The sequence below is a fragment of the Gordionus sp. m RMFG-2023 genome, chromosome 1 (assembly GCF_954871325.1).
Source record: "Gordionus sp. m RMFG-2023 chromosome 1, tfGorSpeb1-WG-v2, whole genome shotgun sequence".
Taxonomy (NCBI): Eukaryota; Metazoa; Nematomorpha; class Gordioida; order Chordodea; family Parachordodidae; genus Gordionus; species Gordionus sp. m RMFG-2023.
Window position 1 is genome coordinate 29,427,217 of NC_088775.1, and position 15,460 is coordinate 29,442,676.

General features: G+C 30.5%; 1 protein-coding gene across 1 annotated transcript; it reads right to left on the reverse strand.

The window, feature by feature from the left end:
- Positions 1-688: 688 nt before the first annotated feature.
- Positions 689-1,405, reverse strand: LOC135923959 (putative uncharacterized protein DDB_G0288973). The gene has a single exon (XM_065458994.1). It carries the CDS (start codon positions 1,403-1,405, stop codon positions 689-691), a length of 717 nt encoding a protein of 238 aa, XP_065315066.1.
- Between the last annotated feature and the right edge of the window lie 14,055 nt (positions 1,406-15,460).

Below are 15,460 nucleotides of genomic sequence, written 5' to 3' on the forward strand. Positions count from 1 at the left end.
ATAATGTTACATGCGTAATAATGTTAATATTTAATGTTACAATAATGATATCATTATTAAAATAATACCCTATACTTACATTAAGATTAACAAGGAATTATATAACAAATAATATATATGTAATTTTAAATCTTGAAAACACAACATGGTACAAAAAAATGGGGAAGGAAAGAATTCTTTTGGCATGCGAGAGGTAATTTATTTTTAAGAATGAAAATATATGTATCAAGGGGAATTGGCACCATAGTTGTACATGATAGTTTTTTATGTAATTACCCTTACAAAAGGTATAATTACACTATCGATAGGTACAATTAACACTATAGGTGGCCAATAAACAATAAATATATTTGGAATAAAATTAATACAAAAAAAAATTTGGAGATGGTGATAAAAAAAAATATAAGAAAAGCGTATTATCATAGAAAACAATTATAATTAAAGAACCATTATGATCTAAATGAATAATTTTGACCTTAGAAAATTTGAATTTAAAATGACATTACTGATCCTCTCAGTGACAATACCCCCACGCCATAATTGATTGATGCTCACTTTGAAAAAAAAAACGGAGTTGCGTAAAGTTAATTCTCAAAATTTAATTCTTTTAAAATTAAGGTAGTAAATCAAAGTCATTGTCATTTCTTTTAAATTTAAGGTTATAATCAAAGTCATTGTCATTGAACAATCAACCGATTCCTATTCGAAGCGATAACGGATTATAAAAAGTTAAAAAATTAACCCTATCTCCTATTTCTTTAGTATTAACAACTTCATCCTTCGTAAGCTTTTCAAACTCTTTCATGGGCAAGGATGACACCGGAGAACCAGTATCTATCATAAAAGAAAAATCATAATTATTAACTTGAAGGTCAATCATAATATCATTAATAAAATTAATTTTATTTCTTGGCCTTAAATTATAAGGGGTTTGTATCATCTCCGTCTTTTTGAAATTGTTGTAATCGCTGTTGTTGTTGTTGTTGCTGCTGCCGTTGTTGTTGTTGCTGCTGTTGTTGTTGTAATTGTTGTTGTTGGTATTGGCCTTAAAAGTCTGCTTGTTCTCTTTCCAAGACGAATAGCCTTGCCAATCGGTTCTATCCTCTTTTCTCCAAGAATCTTTCTCTACATATGTTTTATTATTATTGATCTCCAACGATTCAAATTTGACAACAATGTCCTCTATAATATTAATCTCTGTAGTACTTTCTTCAATCAACCTTGTTTTTAGCTTTTTATTACGACAATTCAACATAAAATGCACCGACAAAAATTCAGGATTGAGCCCCGAACCATACCCTTTCAGTCTATCGAAATACTCTCTGGAAGACTCAAGTCTGTCCGGTTTTGTATTGAACAACTCCAAAATACTCGTGATCTTTACATCATTCCTATCCTCCACCATAATGGGAATGATAAATTATAAGGCTTGAATATTTAATCTAGACTGGTTGTTATAGTAATTTGGTATTTTATTTATATAATTTAAAAAGAAAACAATTCAAGTTATTATATATGAGAAAAACAAGTTATTATTGTAAAAGAAAAAGAAGTAATCGCAAAATGAAAATATATATTAATTTATATATTATGTTGCCTTGAGATATATATATATAAATTATTTAAGTATTTAAATATATAATAGTTTAACTAAACTTTAAATATAAATTATTTAAGCATTTAATAATATAATAGCGCACATGCGCACATGCAACAGTAACCAATTGTCTTTAATATGTTAAATGATTTTAGGACCAAATTTAATTCATCCAACCTATAATGTAGTAGAAAAGGGATTATATTTAATTTAATTTTTTAGGTGCAAATTCAATTCAGCTTGCAAATGAAAATAAATCAGCAGAAGCAGCTATTGAAAGATTTTAATCCTTTAAATAGACATAATTAATATCGCCGGGGTGGCCTAATGGGTTAGATGACTGCTTGGAAACAGAAGGACGCAGGCTCAATCCTGGTATAGAGCATAAAAACTTTCAAGTTTTTCTTCGATGGCTGATGTGTAAAGACATATGGTAAGATGAATTTCGGAGCTTAGAGATGACACCCCGGTCACCGACAGGCCTGGACAGCTGAGTGCTAAGGATACCTGTCCAATAAACAAAATGAAGGAAACAAATGGAAATATGAATATGAAAGCTAGGGCGTTCCCTATAAGCGACGCGCAGGGTGTAGACCTCCATCCTGTGAAAAGTAAAGTAAAGGTCAAAGCAAAGAAGACAAGATTAGCAAGTTTGAATATTGATACGCTTAAAGGTAAGACGAGAGAGATGGTATCAATGTTGAACAAGAGAAAAATTGATATAGCGTGCATACAAGAGACGAAATGGAAATGTCAAAAGACTAATGATTGGAGATGGGCATAAATTATACTATAATGGAACTGTTAGCAATAGGAACGGTGTCGGCATCATCCTCAGTCAAGATGTAACCTCCAGTAGTAGAAGTCAACAGGATCTCTGATAGACTAATGAAGATAAAACTCTGCATTGGTCAATCAATACTACACATCCTTTCAGTATATACTCCTCAAACGGGTTGCAAGGAAGAAGAGAAAGATGACTTTAGAGCTATCCTCGATGAAGAGGTAATGGAAATCCCTAAGGATGATCTAGTCATAATTGGTGGTGACATAAATGCGCATGTGGGGAAAGCGAGATAGCTACAAAAGGCATCATGGTGGTTATGGATATGGAGAAAGAAATGATGAAGGAGAGCACGTACTGAAATTTGCGCAAGCCTTCGACCTTGCCTTAACCAACACCTACTATAGGAAAAAATACGAGGAAAACACAGATAGATTACATGCTAATCTCTCGCAGAAGATTAAAAGATGCAATAGACTGCAAAGTCGAAGATATCGCCGCACAACACAAGCTACTAGTCATGGATTTACACATCTCAAATAAATCCACTCAAAACAAGATAAAACTGGAACCATGCATCAAATGGGGCAAATTAAAAACAATGACAGTGCAATCAATGCAAACATTGAAACAATAGATTCCTCACAAGTCAGTTAAAAAATGTGGACAGACCTTTCTTCCAGATTAATAGACACTGCCAAATTGACACTAGGCTTAATCATACAAAGAACTATGGTGGTGGAATGAAGAGGTACAAACCACTATAAAGGAGAAAAAAGCCCTATATAAAATATGTTTCAAATCCAAAAACTCAGATGACAAGACAAATTACAAAAAATCCAAAGGCGGTGGCTAGGGCCAAATATATGGCATACGATGACATGTATGAAGAACTACATACCAAAGAAGGGCAAAATAAAATATACAGATTGGCCAAACAGTGAGAAAAGAACTCTAGGGATATAAACGGATCTCCGAAAGTTATCAAAAATAAAGATGGGGAAATGATAATAAAGGAAAAAGAAATAATGAATAGATGGAAAGAATATTTTCAGGAGCTTCTTAACTTTAATCCCCACATACTACATCTAGATATACACTCCCCATGTCAAAACTTTGTACAACCAATAACAGAACAAGAAATAATCACATGCCTCAAGCATATGAAAAACAACAAAGCTAGGGGTCCCAGATGATATTCCAATAGAAAGCCTTAAAGCACTAGGAAATGATGGAATACATTACTCACAAATCTATACAATAAAATACTTGGAAATGAAGAGGTTCCTCAAAAATGGAGGCAGATCTTCAAAAATAAAGGGGATCCATACAATTGTCAAAATTACAGGGGCATAAAACTAATGTCACACTGTCTAAATCTATACGAAAATATTTATAGAAAAAAGATTAAGAGACATAATCGAAATAGGAGAGACTCAGTTTGGCTTCATGCCTGGTAGATCAACAACTGATGCTATCCACGCAATTAGGCAAATGAGTGAAGAATACAGGGAAAAGAACAAAAAACTACACATGGTCTATCTCGATATAGAAAAGGGCTTCGATATAATCCCAAGAAGACTTTTCTGGTGGGCGCTACGCCACAAAAAGGTTCCCGAAAAATATATAAGAATAATACAGGATATGTATATGGGCCATACAACAATGGTCCGTAGCACAACAGGTACTTCAGCAGGCTTCACAATAGCCGAAGGAGTTCATCAAGAGTCGGCTCTCAGCCCACTTCTCTTCATTACAGTAATAGATGTATTAGCACAGTCTATACCTCAAACAATCCCGTGGAATATGATATTTGCAGATGATATTGTGATACTTGCCGAATCCAAGGATGAAATGAAAGAAAGATTAGTGAGTTGGATAAATATCCTAGAAAAACACGGACTAAAAGTAAATAGAGAAAAGACGGAGTAATGGTGATAGGAGGAGATGAAACAGAGAGTATTGATATAAATGAATGGCAGATATCGGCAATTGAAAGCTGCAAATATTTTGGCTCCACTATACAAACAAACAGCCAAAATAAAAAGAGATAAAGAGTAAAATTAATCATGGGTGGTTAAAGTGGAAATCTTTATCTGGAGTGCTATTCGACAAAAGAATCCCACACAAATTAAAGGGAAAAATTTACAATTCCATAGTACAACCAACTATTCTATATAGTTCGGAAACATGGCCAACCAAAGAATCAGACGAGAGAAGTCTACAAACTATGGAGATGAGAATGCTGAGGATGATTGCTGGGGTAACAAAAAAGGATAAAGTGCGCAATACAAGAATACTAAGTAGTTTAAAGGTAGTGCCCATTAAGATTAAGTTAATGGTAAACAGACTTAGGTGGTATGGGCACACAATGAGAAGACCTATGAACTACATAGGAAATAAGGTTGAGAGTTTGGAAGTGATGGGCAAACGTAAAAGAGGAAGGCCAAAACTTCAATGGGGCCATAAAGTTAGAGCCAATATAAAGAAGTATTAATTAGATAAAAGAGATTGTATGAATAACATAAAGTGGAGAGAGATGTTGAAGGAGCTTATCACCAGAAAAGGTGAAAGCTAAAGAGAAAAAAATAATAAAAAAAATAAACATAATTAATAAATCTATTTTAGATGATGGTGATTTTCCAATAGATTTAGAAATGCTCTATTGATTTACATAAATATAGTTTTTATATATATTTAATATGCAATATAGATATGAATTATGCTTATTCAGTGCATGGGCCCCTACAACGGGGGGGGGGTCCAAAGCAACTGCTTCAGTAAATTTGAATGGGGTACTTTTTTTTACATCCATCATGATCATGTGATTTCTGGTTTATAAATGTAACAATAAGACCCCCCCCCCCCACTTAATATTTAATTTAATATATTGACGGAAATTTTGGTCGATGTTTAGTAAATTTTTTATCCGAAATTTCTTGTTATAAATTATTTTTCCAATTTTAAAATATGCCTAAAGATATTAACCAATATTGACAATAGCAAAATTCCTAGAAATTGGATTACTTATAGTATTAAAATGTATAAAGTATTTTGCTTAACATGTCTCTTATTTGGTGGTCCACACGGAAAATCAAAATGGACATGTGAAGGTCTAGATAAATGGCAAAATATTAATCGTGAAATTATTCTGCATGAATCTTCACAGGAACATATGATGGCCTATTATGGAAGGCTTTCTCATAATAAAAATTCGATATTAAAATTTATAACACCTCAGAATGAATGTGTAGATAATAACCGTTCTATTATAAGAATTATAATAAGATGTTTAGATTATTTAATATCTCGTAACCAAGCTTACTGGAGGAACAGGCAACAAGAAGGCAATATGATGGCCCTTATTAAGCTTATTGCAGATTCTGAACCTTTACTAAAAATGTATAACAGCAAAATAAAGAAAGAAAAAAGGATAAAAAAAATAAGGGATTAAAAACGAAATTTTATTCAAACCTATTATCATATAATAACATAAACATTCTCATTGAAACCATGAAAAATATGGTTATAAAAAAAATTCAAAATGAGATTACATTTAACAGGTGCTTTTCAATCATAGTTGATGGCACATACGATGTTTCGAAATCAGAAGCAATAGATTTGATAGTAAGATATGTTGAAAATAGTGAGACGCCGAAGCCTGTTGAAAGACTGAGGAAATACACAGGTCTAGATATAAAGCATAATATAATATCCAAACTTGGCTCGATGAATATACCCCTTGAATATCTAGTTGGGCAAAGTTATGATGGCGCCTCAAACATGAGTGGAAGAATCAATGGTGTGCAAGCCTTGATTAGAGCAGAGGCGCCAATAGCAGCTTTTATTTGGTGTTATTGTCATCGATTAAATTTAATCGTTGTTCAATTATGCCAATCAAAAGAACTTCGAAATGTTCTAGGAATACTAGATGAGATTTATGTCTATTTTAATGGTGCAAAAAGATATAAGCTCAAAAAATTTCAGTGTAATGATCTGAAAAAATCGCAACGATTTCTACGCGTCAAGAATACCACTCGGTAATAGTTCCTTATTTATTTAAATTTTAAATGTTTTTTTATTTAGAAGCTGGCTATCGTCATATAAAGCTATTGTAAATTTTTTTCAACTTTATGATGCCTTGAGGGCAGCTTTAACAAATTTAAAGGATTCTGAAGATCCTGCCACTTCCACTATGGCTAGTGCTATAGTCTTTAGAATATAAAAATTTGATTTTATCTTATCACTTTGTGTTTTGGATAAAATATTGTTGATAACAAGTTTGGCTTGTACAAAATTGCAAACCATTTCGAAGGATATAGGGTATGCAATAAATCAAATTCAATTGACAAAAGATTGCTTGATTAATTTGAGAAGTATAATATAAATTATTGTCTTAATTATTTTTTAATCTAATAGATAATAACACTGAATTTTTGGATGTTTTTTCAAAGGCGCAAGATTTTATGAAGGAGAGAAATCTACATTTTGATTTTGAAAGTTCTAGACTTCAAACATTACAATCCAAAAAGGAGAGGTATATATACTTTCATCATTAAATATAGGAATTTTTTTTAGCTTTAAAATAGGTGTGTTTTATGCTGCACTCGATTTAATTATTATGCAGTTTAACGAAAGATTTAATGATGATTCCATGAAATATTTACATCAAACATCATTTTTTACGCCAAAGGGAATGGCAGAAAAATCAATTATTAAAGAAGATGTCGAGGATATCTGTGAATTTTACAATTTAAATTCAAGTCAAATTTTCGAAGAAATGTTGAAGTTTAGAAATATTTATAAGATGGCCAAAATGGGGAATGTAATTAATACTCATGACCTAGAGGTTCAAGAATCTAAAGATTTGTCAGATTCTAAGAATTGTAAATTTATTTAATTAAAATATTTTTACCAATACATTATTTAGCTTCTTCTGATGATGATGATAATTCAGGGACTTACGATCCAGATTATTGGAAAAACTATTCATTTATTTTACCTTATCGTTTACTTTAAAATTTTTCTGCTTTACCTAATTTAAGAATTTTATATAAATATCTATTAACCATTCTCACAACCTCATGTCCTGCCGAAAGAGTCATGAGTAAAATTAAATTAATTAAAACAAGACTGCACAGTACCATGAAAGATTCTTTTCTCAATAATTTAACCATATTATCAATGGAAAATTTTTTATTTAAACAATTAAATACTGATGAAATTATAAATTCATTCGCTTTCTCTTCCCCTAATTTATCTAAATTATTAATTTAAAAATAATATTTATAAAGTTATATTTTTTGCATTTTATTTATATTATATATAAAAATTTATGCAATAAAAATTATTTTTGAAATTTATGGGTGTCATAATTATCATTTTTTCGAAGGGGGGGGATACTTTTCAAGGGGGTATTCTGCTTCATTCGCTCAAAAAGTGTAGGGGCCACTGATTCAGTGTTAATATCTTATATTAATGCATATTGTATTATATATTATTCAGTGCAAATATAAATAAACAATCTGTCTATGCAATGTATAAATACTTAAAATAAATCATTTATTAATATATAAAGAAGACTTTAACACTAAAAATAAAAAATCAAAAGCCTATTAATTTGATAGGGACACTTATCAATAAAGTGAATGTAAAAGTTATTATTTAAAATATAAATAATTTAAAAAAACCCTTCATTTACTATGAATGAATTTTTATAAGAAAGATATATTGTTTGCCATGCTTTTAAATTAAATTTACAAAAAATCAGTATTTATAAATTGGAAATATATAAATACCATGTTTAGGCTTTAAAAATGATTCATATTATATTAGTACATTAGGCAATAATAATTGTGAAAAAATTAATAACATATTTATTGCTCTATAAGTAATTTTGTATAAATCATTTTTATATAATATTTAAAAAATTAATATTAAACATTATATTTAATTAAAAATACACTAAATAAACAAATTACTAGTATTTTATTGATAATATTTAAAGAGAGTTTATCTAATAGCCATATCCATATATATATTAATGTAATATACAAAAAAATAGTATTTATAAGTATTAAAAAAGTAACTTTGGTCAGAAGATGCTAAGATAAAAAGTAACTTTTGTCAGAAGATGCTAAGGTAACGCCTTATGTCTACATCTTATTTTGTTCAGTATTTCCCTCTTATTTCTGCAGTTTCTGTAGGCTTACTCTAAATAAAGTCCATCTTTAGTGTTTTCTATTTAACCTTTAAACCTGAGTTCTTTTGCCCTACTAAACAGGTTTCTTTGAAATTGTACTCTAATTTAACTGTTCCTGATCTTAACAGTTATCAGTAAAATTATGCAAATTAGAATACATTGATATAGCAATTTTCATCCTTTTTACTAATTTTATGGTTACTTAAGCGATTAAATTCTAAAAATTTAGTTGTACTAAAATCGTGGTAGTCCCAAAAACCGAACGAAGTCATATTGTAAAACCTCCTCTCGATTAACAATGTATTATTATACTTTTTCATGATTTCTTTTTATGAGAAGTAAATAAGTAGTTTAGACTACCCTTTATGCATAAGTAGTTCGAACACTACCACTAGAAATATAATGTTAAGAAATAGGAATCTATTCGACTATTAGTAGAGTGGTTTTTTGGAATTATTTTTCTTTATGAATTATCTAAGCATGGTAGGTTAAATAGAGGACAAAGTATTTGTTTTTTGTCCTAAATTTATTTTAAGGTATGATTTTCTAATTTAAATTTCTCTATCTTTTCTGTATCCATATTACTCACGCCTAAATTTATTTCAAGGTATTATTTTCTAATTTAAATTTCTATATCTTTTCTGTATTCATATTACTCACGGTTGGTTTGTTTAGGAATTATTCGCAGGAAAGCTACAAATAGCTTCATTAAATATAAATGGACTAAATAATAAATTGGCGGTTCTTTTAAGATTGTTGGAAGCAGAAGGAGTAGATTTAATAGGTATCCTGGAAACTCATTGCCCAGGTAACAGTACGGCGAATTTTAGTGTATATAAGATGTTTTGTTTGGGAACCACTTTAGTTGGGCCGGAATCGCCTTTTTGACTAAGAAACGTTTACATAAATACATTATAAAATTTGTACCCGTGTCGGAGAGATGTGGACTTCTATATCTAAATACCAAGTTTAGACCCACTATTTTTGTGAATTTTTATGCCTCACCAAATAGGAACATGAGAAATTGGACAAAATGATAAATATATTAAACTCTCTCAAATAGATATAACGTAATAATCCTGGGTGATCTCAATATGAAAATAGGTAAAGACAGTGAATATATAAGTAGAGGAGTTATAGGGCAAGCTGCCATTCAACAATCTAATGATGTAGACAGCATAAAATTCCTAGATTACTGCAGTAACAAAAACTTTAAGGTAGAAAATACTTTTTTCTGCCATCGTGATATCAACAAATATACCTTTGTGAGGGGCAGGCAGATATCTCAAATTGACCTTTTTATTTCTAATATTCATAGTTGGTTTGTGGATGTTAAAGCATCTACCAGGGTCAACATATCTGATCATAAGATGGTTACTGCAGTTATAAAAATAAAAAACATCTGGGGATATCATAATAATAGTATTCCTAACTCAATGGCCATCAATGTTAACTCGTCCAATATAATTTTTCCAAGTAAATCAAACAAGTTTCTATTGCAAGGAAATAAAACCCTCTTTGAACAATCCCTTATTTCGAAAAAGGAACCTTTATTAATGTTACCAGAAATGGAAATGTTGAAGATTGTTGGGAACTTTTTAAGAAAGAACTGGCGGAATCTTATGATAGACTACCAAACGTAAATCTTGTGTCTAGGAAAGAATGGATGTCTGATGAAACTCTTGAGAAGATATATCAACTAAGAATGACGAACAGCTCTAACATCGATTTATGGAAAGACATTAAAAGATTACTACGAAAAGAAGGAGAATTTTTATAGCTAAAAGGGCGGCAGATATTGATAAAGATATGAAAGAGAACAGAATCTACGATGCATATAAAAAATTAAAGTATTTCTGCAAATCCAGTTGCTTCGTGAAACTCCCTATGATCGTCTTAGAGAATGGGAAACCCATAACAGACCAAGATGAGCAAATGGCACTGTGGCTGGATCATTATATGTCGATTTTTGACTCCCGCAAGGCTACTCCTTTAATTACTATGAATTCTCATACAATTATATCCCCGGCTGGTTTCTCTTCAAATGAAATTTCAAACATTGTAAAGAAATTACGGAACAATAGAGCTCCGGGTTTGGACAACATTACAGCTGAATATTTAAAAATATCCCCGAACATAATCTCTTCTTTTCTCCTTGCTCTCTTTAATAAAATTTGGGAAAGTGTGAAAACTCCGACAGAATGGAATAAATCTCTCCTGTGCAACTTTCCGAAAATTAAGGAATAATTCGCGGACTATCGGGCAGTAGCTGTCACCTCATGTGTATCGAAAGTCCTTATGACACTCATCAAGAACAGGATCTTAACTTCTACACCCCATCTTCTTTCTAAATATATCTGCGCATATAGGCCAAATAAAAACATTTTGGAACCCATTTTATCGCTAAAAATAATTATGCAAAAGTGCTGGAAATACAGGATTCCGTCTTATTACACTTTTATTGATTTTAGTAGGGCCTCTGATAATGTAGACCATAACGCCTTATGGGTAGCACTATCAGATACAGGCATTGTACAAAATATTATCTCCATCTTAAGGAATCATTATTCCAAATTAACTTCATGTTTTAAAACAAACGATAAAATATCACCCTCCTTCAAGATAAAAAAGGGAGTAAAACAAGGTTGCACTTTATCACCGCTTCTCTTTAACATCATAATAAATAAAGTCATAAAGGAGGTAAATGCTGCTGCCGACTTGGCTGACTTTGGGTCTAATGAAAATTTTCAGTTTGTTAATAAGATCGTTTCGTATGCCGACGATATTGTTGTAATATCAAAAAATATTGAAGAGACTGTAAGCCTGATTTACCTAATCAAAACCATAAGCCTCAGAGTTGGTCTAAAAATTAATTTCAATAAAACGGTTATTCTTTCCTCGCCAAATACACCACCACTCCAAAATCTTTTGGAAGGCGGAAACGTTATCAAAAAAGTAGATAATATTAAATACCTGGGTGTGATGCTCAATAACAAGGGGGAATGCAAGGAGAAAATGAAAATTAGAACGCAGAAAGCCAAAAGTGCGTTCTATATGTACATGAAAATCTGGAAGTCTAAGGAAATATCGGTTTTTACGAGGTTGAGGCTATTCAACTCTACTATTATCCCCATTTTATTATACGCAAGTGACATATGGGAAGCTAACAAGACTGACTTAAGACGCATTCAATTCTTTATAAAAAATTGTCTGAGAACTATAAATATATTTTTTATCCCAGAGTCATCTCTACTAACCTCTGGAGGAAATCTAGCCACACTCCGATAAATATTACGTTAAAAAAACGTCGGATACAGTTCCTAGCCCATATAATAAGGAATTCAGATCACAACCTTGCACATGATGCTATCGTTTGGTTATATACACATAAAGGGAAACAGTATACTAAATATAAACCGTTATGGTATTACAAAGCTATAAAAGACGTGATGGAGCTGAATGTAAACATGAAACAATTTATAAAGCTTAATAATTGCAAAAGGTCTATCAGAAAACTCTTTTGCATCAAAGATAGATATTTCAGATGAAAATTGTTCCTAGGGATCTCTCGTTCACATACCTTTTTCTTACTTTTCTTCTTCGATTTCTTATGTGGATTTATTCCTCTCGAAAGTATTTTTCTTTAATTACCTCAAAAATAAATAAACTTGCTTTAATATAGTAAAATTTTTTAAATTAAATTATCCACCTCCCACCTTTAAAGTAATTAATTTTAAAAGCAGTTCTTGAGTATAGGGTATTTTTTGGTCCCGCTCTTTTCCTCTAAGCCTATAGACGTTTTAACAACATTTCTTAGAAATGCTGTGCGTACAAGTACGTGCGGCTTGCCCACAAACGTGTGGAGGGCTCCTCATATTTTTTTCTCCCCCAAATTAATAAATTCCAATTAGATGGAAATGAGGAAAACCTAGCGTTGCTCTGTTGTGTATTCAACGTTAGATGCGAATGCGCTATATATCACGTATCACGTATTTTGAATTTCGCTTTTCGTACAGAATTCAGTGATATTGATATTTTATTTTTAACACAGAATTTGATTGCAAGCTGACATAGTGAAAATATAATTTATAAGTATTAATCTAATCTAATAATTAAAATAGTATTCATTTAATAAAAATTTAGATAGTCTTATTAATTTTTAAATAATAAAATTAAATTTATATATTACTCAATAGAATTATAAAAGAAATCGTTCAGAGGGCAATTAAAATTATTAGTTCAAGGGGATATTAAGGAGCCATTAAAAAAACTATTCAAGTTTTTCAGAGGGCTCGAACCCCTGCGCCCCTTTCCCTAGTGACGTCACTACCCATGTGTCAATTATTTTGCTAATAATCTTCTAAATACCCCATTGCAATGAGTGGATACTACCACAGTGTTTGTGAGTTAATCAGGTTTGCCCCCATAAATGATTTGAATCTATAATTGCAGGTCATTTTTTTAAAGAGTATTTAGGTAGGTTTTAAAAACAATTTTATGAGATTAATGTAGATTTTATACGAAGTGAGAGGACAAAAACCATTTTGTCTGGATGTGGAAAATTTGTTAAAAGAACTGATAAATATAATAACTCACAAATCATTGTTAATTCAATATTTTCCAATATTTGGCCTTTTCTCTAAAAATTTATAGAAATCTTGGAAGAATGAATACGGATAATCTATTCCTCTCACTTGACCATTCTGATTCATCCATCGTCAAATAAAGGTAAAATTTATAATTTATCCATAAGGAGAAAATTCTGATTTTCCGTCATTCTTGACGAGCTATCAGCTAGTATTATAATAATTTATCATTTAAAGCATAAAAGTTGCAGAAGTTTAATGCTCTTTCTTTTCCAAAAATTTATAGCAAAGCATTTATATACTGCGTATAAAATTTCCCGAAAACAATATGACATTTTTGTTCTAATTTATTCGTAAAAGAATCTTATTCTACTTGTCATTGAATGTTTACTTGCTGACTTTGTTAGATAACGAGATATCTTGGCTTACATTCTATAATTAAATCTCGTATCCTGATTCAATATATAATTTTTGAAATCGGGCTTCTAATATAAGAATCCAACACCTAGATAAATATTATTCGCATATCGCTAACAGGAAGACTTGAAAAATATATTTTCCCTATGAACCTCAGAGCTATCATCCTTTACTAATAAATGGTTGTCTACCTTACCTCTCAAAAATGATGCTAAATTGAAATTAGACTTTTTTGTGATAAAATAAATTAACATGTTTCCTTAAATTTTGAAAGAAATATTAAGAGCTTCTTCTCTGTATATATAATTCGCAGTTATTTTTAAGATGTTGTTTTCCAATTCTTTTTAAAACATTATTAAGCGAATTTATATTAGCTCCGAACATATTTTTGAACATATCTAGCATAGTGCCATCTGGCTATGACGTTAAGTTTTATTGTCTTCGTGTGAGTTTTATTATTGTGCGTATCATCATTAGAATCACAACTTGGAAAACGGTTATCAGGCTAAAGATTGGTGCTATCAAGATCTATGCCACCTATTCGAAAATAGGAAGCCAGCACCTTTAGTTGTAATCAATGTCATTGGATGTAGAAGACGCCATTGAAAGGCATTTCGTCTACATAACTTTCGCATTCCCTCTATAAGTCATTTATTGGCGGATTCCAATATATATGCACTTTTGATTACATTTTAATGATGAATCGCTGTTCTATTATATTGTTTCTCCCAACATAAAATAAAATAAGGGATCTCTATAGAGCTCAAATGTTGCCATTGATGCCGATGAAATATCTATATTTAAATAAGAGCTAATAATTAAGAATTAAATTTTTATATATTGAATAGCTGGTAGGTAAAAAAAATCGGTAAAATTTTCATGACCCACATTGAAGCATTTTATCTACTTTTATCTCCTTTCAAATTTTACTTAAATCTAAAGATAAATTTATTAATAAGAAAAAGGGATACAAAAAAAAACATTACATATCGGTGACAACGGAAGAAGTCAAAAATATCTTATAAATTATATAAATATGGGTAGAGATGGAAAATCCATGCATGGCCTAGAGATAAGCCTCGAAGCACCATTTTCACGTTACATGAGGTTTTTATAAGGAACTCTTTATTAATAAAATCGTATGCGATTTGTTTTATCAATGATAATTTAGTGAATCACCACGTAATTATATGCACTCCAATTTTAAAAACTTACAGCAATTATTCTATGCATTATTTTGGTGTGTAAAATGAATTGAAAAATGGGTACTCTTTTGATATGATTTAAGAAAATATTCAATTATTATTTAAAAGAGTTACAAATAAATTCAATGATTATTAATGTCCAAATTTGGTATTCGTGGAAATTTTGATACTTTTATCTAAAAAAAATAGCTTTTTTAACGTTTATTAAAGAAAAAAAATAAATTTTCTCTCGACGTTTTATTAATATTTTAATGATCTAAAATGATCATAGAGCGACTGTAAAATGATATATTAAAAATTTGGAACGGGCTCAAAAATAAATTACAAATCCGGCCAATGCCAATAACTTTTTTTTGTAAAGCTTATGCGAAATTCTTTAAAATAATTTTAAATAAATTAACTGGAAAACAATTAATAGATTGTTTAGCATTCATTTACTGGCTGATATACTGATTTTTTTTATTTTTAACAATTTACAAAATATAAATTATATTATATGTGCGATTTCATAGATGCAGAGTTGTTAAAATATACTTTTTAAATGTATCTATATACAGAGCCCATATAGATACCATATTTTTGTAACTCGATACTTTAAAAACTCCGCATAAGCGTAATCAAGATTTTGTTAGAATTTAAAAAGAATAAAATATATCAAATTCTCTAAAA

Coding starts and splice junctions, on each gene's coding strand:
- LOC135923959 (XM_065458994.1), bottom strand. CDS start 1,405: ATGGTGGAGGATAGGAATGATGTAAAGATCACGAGTATTTTGGAGTTG.